General features: G+C 36.2%; 1 protein-coding gene across 1 annotated transcript; it reads left to right on the top strand.

Annotated features, from left to right (window-relative positions):
- Nucleotides 1–3,935: 3,935 nt before the first annotated feature.
- Nucleotides 3,936–4,615, top strand: LOC136224308 (protein MEN-8-like). The gene is made up of 2 exons (XM_066012636.1): nt 3,936–4,282; nt 4,426–4,615. Exon 1 carries the CDS (start codon nt 4,001–4,003, stop codon nt 4,277–4,279), a length of 279 nt encoding a protein of 92 aa, XP_065868708.1. The 5' UTR covers nt 3,936–4,000; the 3' UTR covers nt 4,280–4,282; nt 4,426–4,615.
- The last annotated feature ends 11,931 nt before the right edge of the window (nt 4,616–16,546 follow it).

Genomic DNA, 16,546 nt, shown 5'->3' with positions numbered 1-16,546 from the left:
AAGTGTCTAGTTCAACTTGTTCTTCAGAAAAGAAGAAAAAATGGCTTTCTTTATTAATAACTTCTGTAGAAAAAAACTTATCATTGAAAATTTATAGTATATACACCATCCCGCATACTACAAAACATAATGTGTAGTTTTATCCTGAGATAATAACAAGCTTTATGAAATACCACTTCAAGTTTTGATTGTTCTACCAATTTCCTAATAAACAACAATTGTATTAAAAATAGGAACAAAAAAGACATCTTTCAACTTTATTTTACTGATAATTCAACATTACCAACACTAGTCACAAGTTGTACAGTTCTAATGTTAGTAAACCAAGTTTTTAGATGACCCATATGGTAGATGGAACCACTATCGATAATCCAACATCTATCTTGCAAAAGAAAATCAATGCCATTACGTACCTGAAAATCCTATAAAATACTCAAATCTGTAGTATTTATTGGAGGTTCCTTTTCTGCAATCATTTGTCTTTTCATTGGTACATCTTTTACACTTCTTGTATCATATGTTACATATTCAAATCTCCTTCATGTTCCACATTGTTATCACTCAGATATGAAGCCTTAGATACACCAATCTGCACTGTATTAGCTCTATTCGATATGTATTTCCCTTTGACATTAACCTTTCCTCTATAATCCCTGTCTTTCTTAGACTTGGATGCCAGTCTGGAATTCAATGAACTTAAAAGAAATTGGAACGAGTATGTCCCCCCCCCCCCCATATCACAATTACCATAATACTTATCAAACTTCAAACCTCCACGTTTACTTCCGCCGTTAGATTGTATATTTTGCTTAACATTCCTTCTATCAATTTTAACAAAGTCTATTCAATGGAAATCTTATGTTGCTTCTAAGACTTTAACAACATAAAATATGCATTATTCATATTTGGAAAAGGATCCATGACAAGATTTTTTTCTTGACATGGTTATAAGACTCATTTAATCTAATAAAAAAACAAAATCAATTTAACTTCTTCAACTATTTCAGCCATTCGTTGAATAGCATTACAAACACAAGTTCTAAAAACTCCACAATGACAACTAGGAACATAATTCAGAAAATTGGACTCATCCCACAAACATTTCAGTTTGTTATAATAATGTAAAATTGAAAGATTACCTTGATCTAGTAAGTTAATCTCTCTTTGAATCTTGTATAACATTGGTCCAATGCTAGTTCCAAAGTTGTGGTCAAAATCTTTCTAGAGTTTTCGAGATGTTGAAACATACTAAAAACTGTTGGTAATATCCTTTTTTCAAGTTATTTATTAGCCAAGTTGTTACTAAACAATCTTTCTTCAACCATTGTTGATACTATGAAGTGCATTTTCCTATAGGGGAATCATAATTAAGTAGTAGACAACTTTTCCTTGATATTTAAGGCTCTTATGATTGCTCTACGCTAAAAAATGTAGTTGCTGATGTTGAATTGAAAAATGATAGTCAATGCATTGGGATTATCACTATTTCGAAAATTATGCAAATGTTGTGTGTATTGTTGCCATTTTTGTTTAGATATGGTTTGCGATTTCGATCTATTGTATTTTTGTGCTTGTATTTTTTGTTTTTATTACGACCATCATGATTGTTGAGATAATCTTCTCCATCAACTGAGAGTATTTTTCATCAAAAAAAATAACTCATTTGCATTAATTTCTGTTGTTCTTCTTATTATTTTTTCCACCATTTTTGGATCGGAATGAGCTCCTCGGGTCTGATACATATGAGAAAATAAAGAGATGAACATCTAGTATTCAATGTAGAATACCATATCTTATATCACTAACAACAAAAACTGCCTATAGAGGCAGTTTTTTCGCTTGTTGTCGCCCCTACAAGGTCTAGGGACGGTTTTACCGACCGTCCTAAATCCGTCGACAAAGGGGATCGGAGATACAAATTAGCGACAAAAATAGTCGTAGACGAAGTAGAGTAAAAATTAGAGACTGACTTGTAGGGACGATTTAAATCGCCCCTACACCTAATTCCAGAATGTCTCTTTTAATTGTAGGGGTGATTTACATAATTTATGCATTATTTGTTATATATACAACTTTTTATATTCTAATTTGCTATCTATAATAATTATTGATTAATTAATCTAATTTAAATGTACAAATCAATTCAAGAAGAACATGCAATATCAAAATATTCAACCTTTGATATATTAATATATTCAACCTTTGATATAGTAATAAATTCAATCCCATCCAAAGTTCCATCCAAAGTTTTCAAAACTCCTCTATACCGTTCACTACGAGAATATCTTAAAAGCTTTTGCTTTCCTCTGTATTTGTGCGAAGCAATAATCAGTTCGGAATCATGTTGAATTGCGCCATTTTTATCCACTTAATAGCTTCTGAACTTGTCTGGAAAATTATGCCCGTAATGAAACGGCTACTATAATCGATCCAGTCACCAACCCAATCTTCTAATGGCACCTGAAAATAAATGGAATTCATACAAAATTGTTAAATACGCACTTTAAACGCGTCAAAAACAAAAATATAGAAGAAAAGTTCAAATTCGGCCTCCCAATAAAGGGGGCGGATGAACATCCCACCGAGGCCATATTCAAGTGGATTTTTTTTTCCTAAATCGTCCATTTCCACAGTTATCGGGTCAGATTTTTTACTTCGCCTTCGAAATCGTCCATTTCCAGAGTTCTCGTGTCCATTTTTTTTAGAATTTCGGTTTTGCTCGGGAGAGAGAAAGAATTTTTAATTTTTGGTCAAAATAAAATGAGAAAGTCAAAATTGTCAAATAGGGGACAGTAATAAGTAAAATGGAGGCAGTGAATAGCAACACCCTTATTTTATCCGTTTGTCCTTTTGTTTTTTTCAATTTCATTTTGGGTATTCAATTTCTTTAAGTATTAGATCCTTGAAGAAAATAGAACTTTTCATTGAAGCAAAATTGATAATTTCACTTTTTCCCCTCTTTTTTCACCTTATTCGCACATGATGTTTTTTTTAATAAGAAATAAAATTTACCACTTTATGATATGGTTTTTTTTATTAGGAGTTAAATTAAAAATATTAGTATTTGATAACTTAGGACTGGATTTTATGAATTTCTTAACATAGTATTATTAGTTGATTTTTAAAAAAAAAAAATTGCGCACAATGCGCTTACATTAAAGAAGAAAGAAAAATCTTCACCAGATCCGGATGTGATTCGAACTCATGACCTCCCTAGTTATAGGTAAGCTCTCAACCACTAGTAGTATTAGTTGATTGTTTAACTTAATTTAAAGTCAAGAGTAAAAATTGCAAAATGTTGTTGTTTTAGCTAGTGAATGTGCAAAAAAAACTTGACGAGCCTTTACGGGTTGTCTTCAAATTTGCACCTCCATTCCGTGGTCTCTTATACTTGTTCAAAATAAAAGTTAATCATCCCCCACATTTTAAAAGTATTTATTTGTTAATTGAACTCGTTTAAATCTCTTGGACTTTTTAAAATTAACCTATTGGTTATTGAACTAGCTTACAAAAATACATTGACTTCTAAATTTGTTTAAAGGGTAGGCACTTCAACATTTTCAAGATCTCTTCTTACTTTACCATGTCAATTTTAGGAGATCAATAGAAAATTTTAAATAAATTTAAGAGATAAATTGGATGTTTAGTATACGCGAGTACTTAATTTTTCTCAACTAGTGTAGAGAATTACTGATGTATTATATTGATTAATGCTTATATTATATCTATTAAAGATGCATTTTGAAAATTGGACACTATATTAAAAGCAAAGAAAAGAAAAAAGATGATCTACCTAATGCATAACAAATTCGTAGTCCAACATAATAAGGATGAGTTTAATTAATAAAAGTAGTAGGTAAATCACGAAAAGAATCAGCTAGATGCTGGAACACCAACTATAAATAGAGCTATACAATGTGAAATTAATTAAGGTAAATCAAAAGAAGTACTAAATTAATTAAGTTAAGAAAAAAGCAGTAACAGTTAGTAAAAAGAAAAAATGGGAGCAATGAAATCGTTGATTGCAGCAGTGATAGTTGTTGTGATAACGCTTGGGGTGCAGACGCGACTGGCAGAGTCACAGGCATGCACTAGCCAGCTGACTAACCTAAACGTGTGCGCACCCTATGTGGTTCCAGGTTCAACTAACCCTAACCCTAGTGCTGAATGTTGCAGTGCACTACAATCTGTGAACCATGACTGCCTCTGCAACACTCTTCGGGTCGCAGCCCGTCTTCCTTCTCATTGCAATCTCCAACCTCTCAACTGCGGAAACTAACTGGTAATTTATTACTCTTTCAATTTTGTTATTATTTGAGGATCAAAATTTGACTAAGAATTATTATTTTTGATCACGAGGATTTTCCAAGAGATCATCCATCTTAGTATTACTGTGCTCGACATTTTCTATTTTTTTAATTGCAGATATATGCATGAGCTGGCATGAGAGTGAGCAAGAATAATAATATCGGGCGCAGGAGATCATCTTAGTTATCATGTTCCTTTGTTTTTATTTTTGTTTGGTTTTTTTCTTTTTTTTTTTAATGAGCTTTGAAGTGTAATGCAGAGAAGCATAAACTTCATTAAGAAATAAAATAATTATGGAAGTTCTATATATCAACTTGCATGCATGACTTTATATTATATATAGCCATAGATGCCACTACTCTAGCATTTCACATGATCTAGCCTCACTCAAAATGGTGATTATCAAATTAAAGTCAACATCAAAATGGTGATTATAATATCGATTTGGATCTTAAACTATCAAAATCTTCAATTGAATTCTCATCCTAAGCAAAAATCATGAATTGAGTCATCATAAAAAATTCATTATGTTGAACAGTTTCAAAGTCTTATTCTCAAATCCATTTTGAGCCAACGCAGATATTTTTACAGTCCATGTAAATAGTTATAGTTTCTAGTTTTTTCTTAACTTAGGGACTTAATTGATGATTTTGATAGTTTAAGATCTTAATTGACTTTGAAGTTTTAGTTTAAGGGTCAAAATGAGTGTTATGCCTATAAAAAAAAGTATATACCAATCTATTAAAAGGAAAAGATATTGTATAAAGGCGAGAAATAAACTCTACACAAATTCAGAGGCTAAAATCAATAAAGATCCACAAACTGAACATAAAGTGCAATAACGGCTATAAAATGAAATCCAAAAACAATATGTAATAGAAAAGTAACTGCAATCCAGTTTTCATCATTTAGAACTTTTCAGACATTAGATCTATCATTTTTACTGCAAACCACGGAAATTTAGTTATCAACGGATAAGATAAAACTAGATGTGATAATTTCGTGTTTCGTGTCAAAATCGTGTTATCTCATGTATATGTTCCATACGGTTTTATATGTTATAAATGCTAAAAAAATGATTTTCGTGTTAATCGGTTTGTCTTTATAAACCGTGTTTTCGTATCAGAAATTGTCACTCCTAAATAAAACGTTTCCACTATTGCTAAACTCGAAAAATCTATAAATCAAAGAACTATAGATAATAGAAGTGTTTAGACGGAAAAAGGAATCAGGACTTCAACTAAAAAGAAAACACAACAAAGAAATATTTGTTTTCCACATTTTAGTTCTTTTCTTTGTTGTTATTTTTTTTAATTGAAGTCCATATATTTTATTTTATTCATTTTTCCTAAACACCTATATTATATATAATTCTTTCATTTATAGCTTTGTTGGGTTTAACAATCTCCCAAATTGTTGTTTTTTTTTATAGCAATCTCCCAAATTATTGTTAGTTATTGTCTAAAAATATTGTTTTTGTCCTCATATATTTAGTTAATTTTTTTACTTTCAAAACTTAAATTTCAATTTAGTGAAATTTGATTCATTGATTTTGATTGGTGTTATTTTCACCTTATAAATTTTAACATTTCCCGGTTTATTTTTTATTTTTTTTATCAGAAAGAATACTTTTTATTAAAACAAAGCTAGATTACATTTATCCTATTGACAGAGTTCCAAAATCTCAAAGGGAGCCTCTTCAATCATAATAAATCATAATAATGGGATCGCTAATAATCCTAGCCATTTTTGCCATTGCATGTGCTACAGCGTTTCCATTCCGTTTTACATGTGAAAATCGGACTTCGTCAAGCTCTCTAATTCGTTGATGTGCATCCTCAAATAGCATAGTGCCTGCTCCTGCTACCTTCCCGGTCCCTGTCATTGTTGCTGCTAAATTTGCATTGTCTGTTTCGACAATGAGCCTCTGCCATCCCGCTTCTTTTGCGATCTCCAGGCCCTTCATCACCGCATGTAGCTCTGCAATCTCCACGTTCAACGCCATCCCTGTCGGAATCGCGGCAGTAAGTAACACTTCTCCCTCTCCGTCCAGTATAACCACCCCAATTCCTCTGTGAACTCCATCCAACCATGATGCGTCCATGTTTGCTTTGACCATATTCGCGGGTGGTGCTCTCCATCTCGTATTATCCGTTACTCCCATTTGATTTCCATTTTCTAGGTTCAAACTGTGTATCTCAAACTATTGTCTAGCCATTCTCCAATCATTCCGGATTACTTTCGCACGCTCAATAATCTTTTCCTCTAGTATCGCATTGGCATTGTGAATGAGTTGGTTTCGACGGAACCAAATAAGCCACGCCACTGCTCCAATTTGGGTCATCATCTTGTTGTTCATACACGATTTCATCCATTCAAGCCAACTTCCCATACTTTGTTGTCCCGCCTTCCATCTCCTATCAATACCAAAGAAATCCTTCCAAATTCGTTTTAACTCGGGGCAGGTTACAAGCGCATGGTATCCCGTCTCCTCCTTGATCCCGCAACATGGGCAGACCGCCGGGGCTTGGATTCATCTCCCCCTTAGCTGCTGATAGGTCGGCAGAATCTCCCTAAATGCTCGCCAAACAAAGAGCTTAATTTTGAATGGCAACTCTAATTTCCAGATCCACTCCCATCCTCCATTCCCGATACCCAAACTCGACGCTCTCCCCGCCTCACTGTTTCGCCCTTCCTCTGCCAGAAAATATGTTGTTTTAATGGTAAAGTTCCCCGCTCTGGATGCCGGCCAGTAAAGTTCATCATGTGGTAGCCGACGGCTGATCGGAAGCTTCTGAATCTCGATAGCTTCGTCAAGATTGAAAGTAGCACGCAGCCTTCCTATATTCCATTGCTTGGTTATTGGATCAATCCGACTGTCTACGATAGGCATTTGGGTACCTCCTATCTTCGTCAATGGTTTCTTCGCATTCAAATTTGGTACCCAATTGGATTTCCATATATCCACACTCCGCCCGTTACTAACTCTCCAACACATCCCCCGCTTAATCAAATCATGTGCTTTGATTAAGCCTTTCCAAACATAACTATCATTGTTTTTACATCCAACATTCACAAGTTCAAGATGGGGAAAGTACTTACCCTTAAATACTCATGAGCATAGTGTATCTCGGCTTTTGATCATCTTCCAAACCTGTTTAGCCACCATTGCCAGGTTAAAAGATTCGAACCACCTAAATCCCAATCCTCCCTCCTTCTTTGCCTTGCACAAGACATCTCATGTCAACTAGTGAATCACCTTCCTCTCCTTCGTACCGCCCCACCAGAATCTCCCTATCAGGTTCTGCACCTCCTTGTAAAAATAATGAGGCACAATAAAACATGACAGTAGATATTGCGGAATGGATTGTGCCACCGCCTTTATGAGAACCTCTTTCCCTCCTTATGACAACAATCTCTCACCCCATCCCTGGATCTTCTTGCTCAACTGCTCCAGCAAGAACTGAAAGACCGCTTTCTTTGACCTCCCAATGCTAGTTGGCATTCCTAGATATTTAGGGAAGTCTCCCACTTTGTTGATGCCAAGGAGCTGAGTGAACAAATCCTTCCTGTCTTGGGTCACCCCTCCACTGAATGATATGTCGGACTTCTCATAATTAACCATTTGCCCGGATGCCTTCTCATAGTCATCGATGATAGTTCTCACCACCATTCCTTCATTCATGGTTGCTCTCCCAAAAATAAGTATATCATCTGCAAAGAGCAAGTGACTCACCACCGAGCATTTACGCCCCACCTTCACACCCTGTAATCTTCCATTTCACACTTCTTTATCAATCCTGGCTGATATGCCCTCTGCACATAACACAAATAAGTAAGGCGATAAAGGGCCCCCTTGTCTAATTCCCCTTTTCGGCTTTACAAACCCCCTGGGGTATCCATTTATCATAAAAGAAAAGGTTGCAGATTTAACACAGCACATAATTAAATTCATAAAGCGGTTCGGATAGCCCAGTTTCAGCATAATCTTCTCTAAATAATCCCATTCAATGCAGTCATATGCTTTACTCATGTCTAATTTGAAGGCAAACGTACCCTTTTTTCCTTTTAGCCTTTTTTTCATTGAATGAAAGACCTCAAAAGCAATAAGGGTATTATCCGTGATTGCTCTTCCTGGTACAAAGGTGCTCTGTGTTTCACAAAATGACATTGTCTAAAGTTGCCTTTAACCGGTTTGCAAGAACCTTTGAGATTACTTTGTATAGTACGTTGCATAGGCTAATGGGGTGTAGCTCATGCACTCTAGTCGGGTTCTGCACCTTCGGTATTAGGGTAATATGGGTGTCATTCAATTTGTCAAGAAAAATTCCATTGTTGAAGTAATTTAGCACCATCTCAATCACAGTTTCGCCCACAATATTCCAGTAATTTTGATAAAATAGAGCAGGCATACCATCCGGTCCTGGTGCTTTCTCTGGATGAATCTGGAAGTGAGCCCCTTTAATTTCTGATTCTGAGAACGGTTGAGTAAGCCTCATAGCCTGATCTGTTGTTATTGCGCTTGAAATATTCCCCACGAACTCATCTATTCCTTGGGTCTGTCCTGCTGTAAATATATTTCTGAAATACTCTTCAATGATCGCGCCCATTTCATCATCTGAATCAGTCAGGTCTCCATTGCTATTCCTCAATCGTCGCAACCTGTTATTGCTTCGCCTGATCGACGCTTGGGCATGGAAGAAACTCGAATTTTTATCTCCTTCCTGCAACCACATGATCTGCGCTCTCTGTTTCCACATCACTTCTTCCCTCAACTGTAGTTCCGTGATTTTTTCTGTTAAGTGTCGTTGCGTTTCCATGTTCGTACTAGATTGCCCTTGGTTCTATAATGCTAACAGCTCGCTGTTTAGATTCCGTATTTGCGTTTGGATGTTCCCAAATGATTCCTTATTCCATTTTAGGAGCTGTTTAGCACATTCCTCCACTCTCTGATCCACCCTCCTATTATTCGGATTAGCGCTCCACACTTCTGCTATTATTTCCCGACAGGCTGGTTCTCTCATCCACATACGCTCGAACCTAAATTGCTTGTTCCGTTTCTCTGTGCTCTTCCACTGTCCTTGCGTGTCCAAGAAGATCGGACAGTGATCAGACCCATATCATGTAAAATGTACTACTTTAACGCTTGGGAACAAACTTCCCATTCTATATCTCCCAGAAAATGATCAAGTCTCTCATAAATCTCTTCTTCTTCTCTTCGACCATTGTACCATGTAAATTTTGGCCCCTCAAAACCAAGATCCCGTAAATTACAGTCAATGAACACAGTCTGCAAAAGCCCCTATTTTCTCCTAATCCTTCTCCCGACCTCCCGACTTCTCCGACAGGTACATGATTTCGTTCAAATCTCCAAACACTATAAGAGGGTACTGATGGAGTTCTGACAAATGCCTGAGTAACTCCCATGTACGAAATTTGTTAGCCTCCTCCGGCCAACCATAGCACCCAATCCCATGCTAACTAATCTCATTCTCACTGTTCTGCATAAAGAAATAAACACGGTGATCCCCAAAATTTTGGATTTCAAGTGCAATCTCCCATTTCCATGCCAGTACCAGTCCTCCACGTCTTCATGTAGGTTGAACACAGAAGCATTCGTAATCTCGAAAGGTTCTTCTAAACCCCTCCAATTCGCTATTGTACAACTTCATCTCCATGAGGAAGATGACGTCGGGACAGCAATTCCTCAATTGTTGCTTGAGGGAGAGGAATGCACGTGGGTTGCCCAGTCCCCGCACATTCTAGATAAAGAGTTTCATACTGTAGGGTGGGGTCGCTCCTCGACCACCACCCATTCATCATTGTCTTGCACATTCATTCTCTACCTCTTCCCTTCATCCACCGGAGTCATTTCAATATCATCATCATCTAGAATTCTTTTATGTCTCTGGCTCACGGTTACCTTTGCAACCTCCTTCTGAATTTTAGTTGCCGCTTTTCCCCTAGTTAGATTTTTCATTCTGAATCGTCGCTTCCCCTGCTCCTTACGACGCTCAGTAACCGTCGTGGTATCATGACAGCCCATATCTAGTACAACTGCAACTTTCTTCCCCTTCTCCAGATTATAGTCGTTCTCCTCAGTTTCCTGTACCACCAAAGCTGCTGCAGCTATCCCCAGCTATGGTTCCCTCTCATTCTGTATTTAGTTTATCGATTCCCCAACCTCCGGAACCCTTGAATTGACTGAATTCTGGTAGCATAGCTGGCATCGTGTACTCTGCCTACCAGCATCTCCTGATTCAGATTGGTTGCGCGATCCATCTCCCTTTGTTTTGTCTCTAAAGCCGCAGTTGCAGGATCGGAGCCTGATTGGCGATGCACGTAATTCGGGTCCATAGGGCCATTCCTCCTCTTCAATCTCCCCATGTTCACACTCACAGTCATCCCTACATGTCCGATTAGCCCACATAAATAGCAATAGTTCGGTAATTTTTCATATTGGCACTTGATCCACAAAGCCTTTCCATCTCCATTCTTAAACTTGATTCCACGCTTTAGAGGTTTTCGAATGTCCATGGTAATACGGACTCGAATATAACTAGCCCAGTTGGCTAGGCTTGCTTCACCAATCAGTTTAACCTCTCCTGCAATATTTGCTATCTTCATCGCAGTTTTAATTCCACGGCAATTGAACGGTAGATCAATCAATCTCACCCAGAAATCACACTTATGGAGCTCAATACTAGAGAGTTGAGTACCTCCATCAAATCTTGTCAAAATCACTAGCTGTCGGTCGTAGTACCAGGGCGATTCCGCAAGTACTCGCTCCTTATCTCATTCTGATTCAAAATCAATCATAAAGGATTCATTGCCGCACTCATTCATCTTAAATCCTTTGTTCGTGCACCATATAGATGAGAAGGCATTAGCCATTGATTTCAGATTGAGCGGTTTGGATGATACAAGCCGCCCCAAAAGTTTCAATTTAGCGCCTGGGTCTACGTTGAGCTCCTCCTCTCCTATCTCAACTTTAGCTTCCTCTTCCTCTGTTACTCGCAGTCGTCGCCATGCCGCCTCTAAATCCTGTCCCATCTCGCCTAGCTTTGCTCAATCAATAGAGAAACACGCAGACTTCGCTACACGGTAATGGCCAGGACGGCCGGAAAACCTGAGAAAAACCCGAACGGCGGCTAGGGTTACCAGGCAAAAAACCGCATAAGAGGGCCTCATTTTTTGGTTACACAGTAAGTGGTGTTTAACTATGAGGATATTGTATATTAAGAGTATACAGTCTTGATCACATGTACCTTAATTAAAGTTTAATTTTTTTATCAAATTAAAATTTAATTAAATACAGCAAGCACCGATTTAAGGTTTGACTTTTATTTTGACTATTTAAAAAAATGTATATTGTAACCAATATATGGCAAAAAAATGAGAGATTATGGCCGCGAATTCATTCTCATTCAAATAGCTATGAAAAAAAATATTGGCCCTGTTTAGTAAACGTAAAATTAAAGGTCGGAAAAGGTTTATTGAGTCCAAAAAGCTTATTTTGAAAATGCTGGTTTTGTGAATTTTTTCAATTTGCTTATTGCTCAATTTCCGTTGAATGATATTTTTACCCCTAAAACCTTAAATAAATATTTTATCATGTCCTTATTTATCATTTTACACAAATAGCTATTAGCAATCACCTAAGTTTTACCAAACAACTTTACACAATCAGCTAGTCAAATCAACTAACTGAAAAGATAATTAGCTAAGCTAATATAATCGGCTAATATTTATTTGCTAAAGTCAAATCAACTAACTAAAAAGATAATCAGCTAAACTAATGTAATCAATCTATTTGCCAAGCAGGAACATTGTATTGTATTTTGGCCACTAATTATAAGTTCACCCAAAACTAACGAAGAAAAAAACAATTTTAAAAATTGAAACCAAATAAAAAAAAGTAATTGAAGTTGATAGGCTGGTATATAGTTTTTCATTTTAAAAACGATAGCTAGCCGAAATTAAAAAATTAATCCGATTATGTTTCCAAAAAAAAAATAACCCGATTATATATATATATATATATATATATATATATATATATATAGAAGAGAGATCAGGTGTGACACGTTCCTTATGGTGTGACAAACTTTATTGTGTGATAAGGACCAATTTTGTAATTAATCAAAATGAGGTGGCAAATTTGTAAATAAAAGGAAAGAGAAAATTGTTTTATTTTTTTTTTCTTTAAAATGCATTTTCCCAACTTTTCCAAACTTGTTTTTCAAAAAATTTTATACCGTTGGACTCGTCTTAATTAGACGGTCATTTTAAGATCCCATAAGCTCGGGTAAAAAAATTTCCGGTGAATGGAATCCGGCAATCTGTTTTTCTGTGAGAAAAAAATATCCAGAAAATTTTCAAAAAATTTCAGAAAATGTAAGACATTATTTTGAGAAACTTTAATTCTTGACTCAAAATGAGATTCCTTACGGTCTAGTCCCAAATCAATGGAATCCAGTGGTTAGATTGGCGTTTTCCGACAAAAAATCTGAAAGTACCCAGAAAATTCTCAAACAATTCCAGAAAATGTAAAACATTATTTGGAGAAACTTTAATTCTTGAGTCAAAGTAGAATTTCTTACGGTTTAGTCTCAATAAAACATTTTCCTTAAACTTTAATTCTTGGGCCAAAGTGGGATTTCTTACGGTTTTGACCCAATAAAAAACTTTAAGGAAAAAGTTTTATTGGGAGTAAACCATAAGAAATCCCGCTTCGACCTAACAATTAAAGTTTCTTAGAATAATGTTTTACATTTTCTGGATTTTTTTGAGAATTTTCTGGGAATTTTGTTTCTCGACGGAAAACGTCCATCCGGATTCCGTTCACCGGAAATTTTTTTACTTGAGCTTCAGTGATCTTAAAATGACCGTTTAATTTAGACGAGTCTAATAGTATAAAAATTTTTGAAAAACGATGTTAGAGATGTCGGAAAAATATATTTTAAAGAAAATAAATAAAACAATTTTCTCTATCCTCTCTTTCATTTTATTTACAAATTTGCACCTTGCCCTTTTTAATTCTCATTAAAACTACGTAGTTTTGTTATGTCACACAATAAGTTCCTTGTCACATCCTAACCCCTTATCACACTGGATCTCACCCCTATATATATATATATATATATATATATATATATATATATATATATATATATATATATATATATATATAGGAGAGGGCTCTTGTGAGAACCCTTTCCTAGGTGAGAACTCACCTTAGGTGAGAACCACCCAAAACTACGTAGTTTTGGGGGTTTTTCATTAACCAAAACGTTGTGTTTTGGTAATCTGATTGCGCGCGTTTCTGAAGTTGAAGAGTTGAGTCTCTTCGTTCCTCGACTTCGTTCCTCGACTTCTTCCTCTTCTTCTTCCTCATTTCTATCTTCTGTCATTTCTCTTCTAATCTAGCGTCGATCAACTTTGGTTTCTATAGAAGATTTCCGCTCTGTATTTCATCGATTCTACCGTGGATTTGTTCCTCTTAAATCTGGTTAGTTGCTCATATCTTTTTCGTTTTTTCTGTTCATTATTTTTGTTTGCATTTTTTCGTTTTTTGGTTTTTTTTTGTGAATTTGTTCGTCTGAAGGAGGTTTGTTACTTTATGTGTTTCGTTTATTTTGTTGTTTTATATTCTTTGTTGATTTTGAGTTCGATTTTGTATATTTTTTTATTTTCTAGGGTTTCGTTTGTATGATCTTTATAAAGAAGTTCCTGTATGTTTTTCTTTGATTTTTGTATTCAAATCTATTCAGTTTGAGAATGTTTTTATGTTGTTCTAAAATTATGTTCGTATGTTCTATATTTGCATGTGTTTTGTTCTAAAATATTGAACTATTGTTCTGTTAAAACTATTTTTGTTTGTTTGGTGTTTTCGCTTGTTTGAACTTTCAAAGTTTGTTGTAGTATGATTTTGTATGTTTTTTGTATTCAAATGTAGTTAGTTTTAGAACGTTTTTGAGTTTGTTCTGTTATTGTTTTCTGTTTTTGCATTTTTTGTTCTAAAATATTGATCAAATGTGCTGTTGTTGAGTTATTGCTTTGTTAAATTACTTTATGTTTGGTTGATGAGTTATTCCATTTGTTTTATGTTTCATTGTATATTTGTTTTATATTTGCATTTGTTTGTTCTAAAATGTTGAGTATTGATGGGCGTAAAGTCTAGGTGTAGAGCTTTTCTAATGACGATTAAATGTGTATTGCGGTGAATGTGCTATATCTATGGATTTGGTCTTTATAAATTGCTCTTAACTCTACTAGACGCTACGACTACTTAGGGGCAAGTGTACCCCGTCGTATCAAGTAATAATCCGGTTAAGACCGGGTATCGAATCCACGGGATTTATAATTACAAGTATTAGACGACTCGGTTTCGTATGTTATTTAAGTGGTGATTACTTTGGGGTAAAGTAAGACACAATTACACACTATTCCTAACTATGGGCGACACAGATTTGAGTAACTAAAACTCTATGAAGCGGGGCGTGTATGATAAGTTATAACCACGATAGATAACGACTATAAATGTATACGGATAATGGTTTATTCTTGCAAAGACGACCAAATGTAGTAGGACCGACCCGTGAAGTACTTAGACTACGTGATTCCTAGTCAAGGCGTGTCTAATGCGGGGGAACTAGAAATTAGGGCCCGTAAGTTCCGTGGCTTGTCAATTCCTACGGTTTCCGGTTTGTCACTTCCGGTAAGGCAACACCTATATAATTCCCTAAAGATAGCCCGGATGGCGGTGGTAATCGCGTGCTCCTACACAATAGTCAATTATCAATATCAAAACAAGTAATAAACATTAATACGTAAAGGGAAATAGAGATTATGAATCATAAATTATAAATATGGAAAGTGTATAGATGAAATACAACCAAGCCTAGTACATAGGAAGACTACAAGCTAATTAGCAAGTAAAAAGGGAGAATCCGCCCTTGGAACTAGCTAACCGGACTCAAAGCCGTCTCCTAGGTCGTGGAGGTGGAACTCTCGAGCTTGGTGATGAATGATGGAGCGGAACTTTGATGGAACGCCGGAACAACCGAACAAGCTCTCGAGGGGGAGAGTTTAGCTACAAAAATCTGAATCTAAAAGAAAAGAAAAGAGTATAGTATAGCTCTCTAGTATGCAATTGGTGTCTAATGAAGTTCAAAAGCTATCTATTTATAGACATCAAGCAAGGGCAAGTTGGTAATTTCACAAAGCACAAGCATGGAGCAACATTATTTGGTGCAGAAATCCCGTGATACGCCCCGCGTAAGGTGGTTTACGCCCCGCGTAGGTGCCCATTCCGTCAGAAATCTCCTGCATGTGGACCAATTCCGTGTCTAATTGTTCCCAAACACGCCCTGCGTAGCTGAAGTACGCCCCACGTGTTTGAGTCTCTGAAGTTTTATTGCTAGAATTGGAGTATTTACGCCGTGCGTAGATGAAGTACGCCCCGCGCAAATGTGTCTCTGATCTTTTTACATTGAAGAACTGCCTTATACGCCCCGCGTATATAATGATACGCCCCGCGTATGGATAGTTGACTCTGGGAGACAATGCAGTCTGACTTTCAGGATTAGGCCGATTATTGCCGACATGTGTCATACGCCCCGCGTAAAATGGCATACGCCCCGCGTATGCTGAGTTAGTTCAACATGGTGCCTGCGGATAGGGCAATTATTTCTGGCATCATGTTTCACGCCCCGCGTAAGGGTTACTACGCCCCGCGTATGAAGTGGGTTTTTTCTCCTTTCTTGTACCCGAAATACAACATTTGAGAGCCGAGTTAGCTTTACGTTTTTATTTCCTAAACTAATCAAAACGAGGGAATTAAACTAAAAGTATGAGATTTATTTTTATTTCTTTATTTATTCAAAATACTTTATTTTTGCAATTAAACTTACTTATTTTATCCAAAATCATCCCGTAAATCACGCTAAAAGATAGGGGTAAAATACCCCTATCAAACCTCCTCGGACTTTAAAGTTTTACTTGTCCTCAAGTAAAAGAAATCGAAAGACAAGGGATTGAGAAAATTAAGAAACAAACCGAAGGTTGGTTTTGCCAAGTGCGTGATTTCAAAGTTATGGTTTTGTACAAAGTTTTCGGTAAGTACCTACGCCGACAATTGAGTACAAAAACTTGTTCGAAACCTCCATGATCAAGATTTAATAGGCAATATCAACGGGGGTTGATTATCTTTTGAGAATCTGATAGTACCTCACCA

Source organism: Euphorbia lathyris, chromosome 1 (genome assembly GCF_963576675.1).
Source record: "Euphorbia lathyris chromosome 1, ddEupLath1.1, whole genome shotgun sequence".
Classification (NCBI taxonomy): Eukaryota; Viridiplantae; Streptophyta; class Magnoliopsida; order Malpighiales; family Euphorbiaceae; genus Euphorbia; species Euphorbia lathyris.
This window is presented reverse-complemented; position numbering and strand designations above follow the sequence as displayed.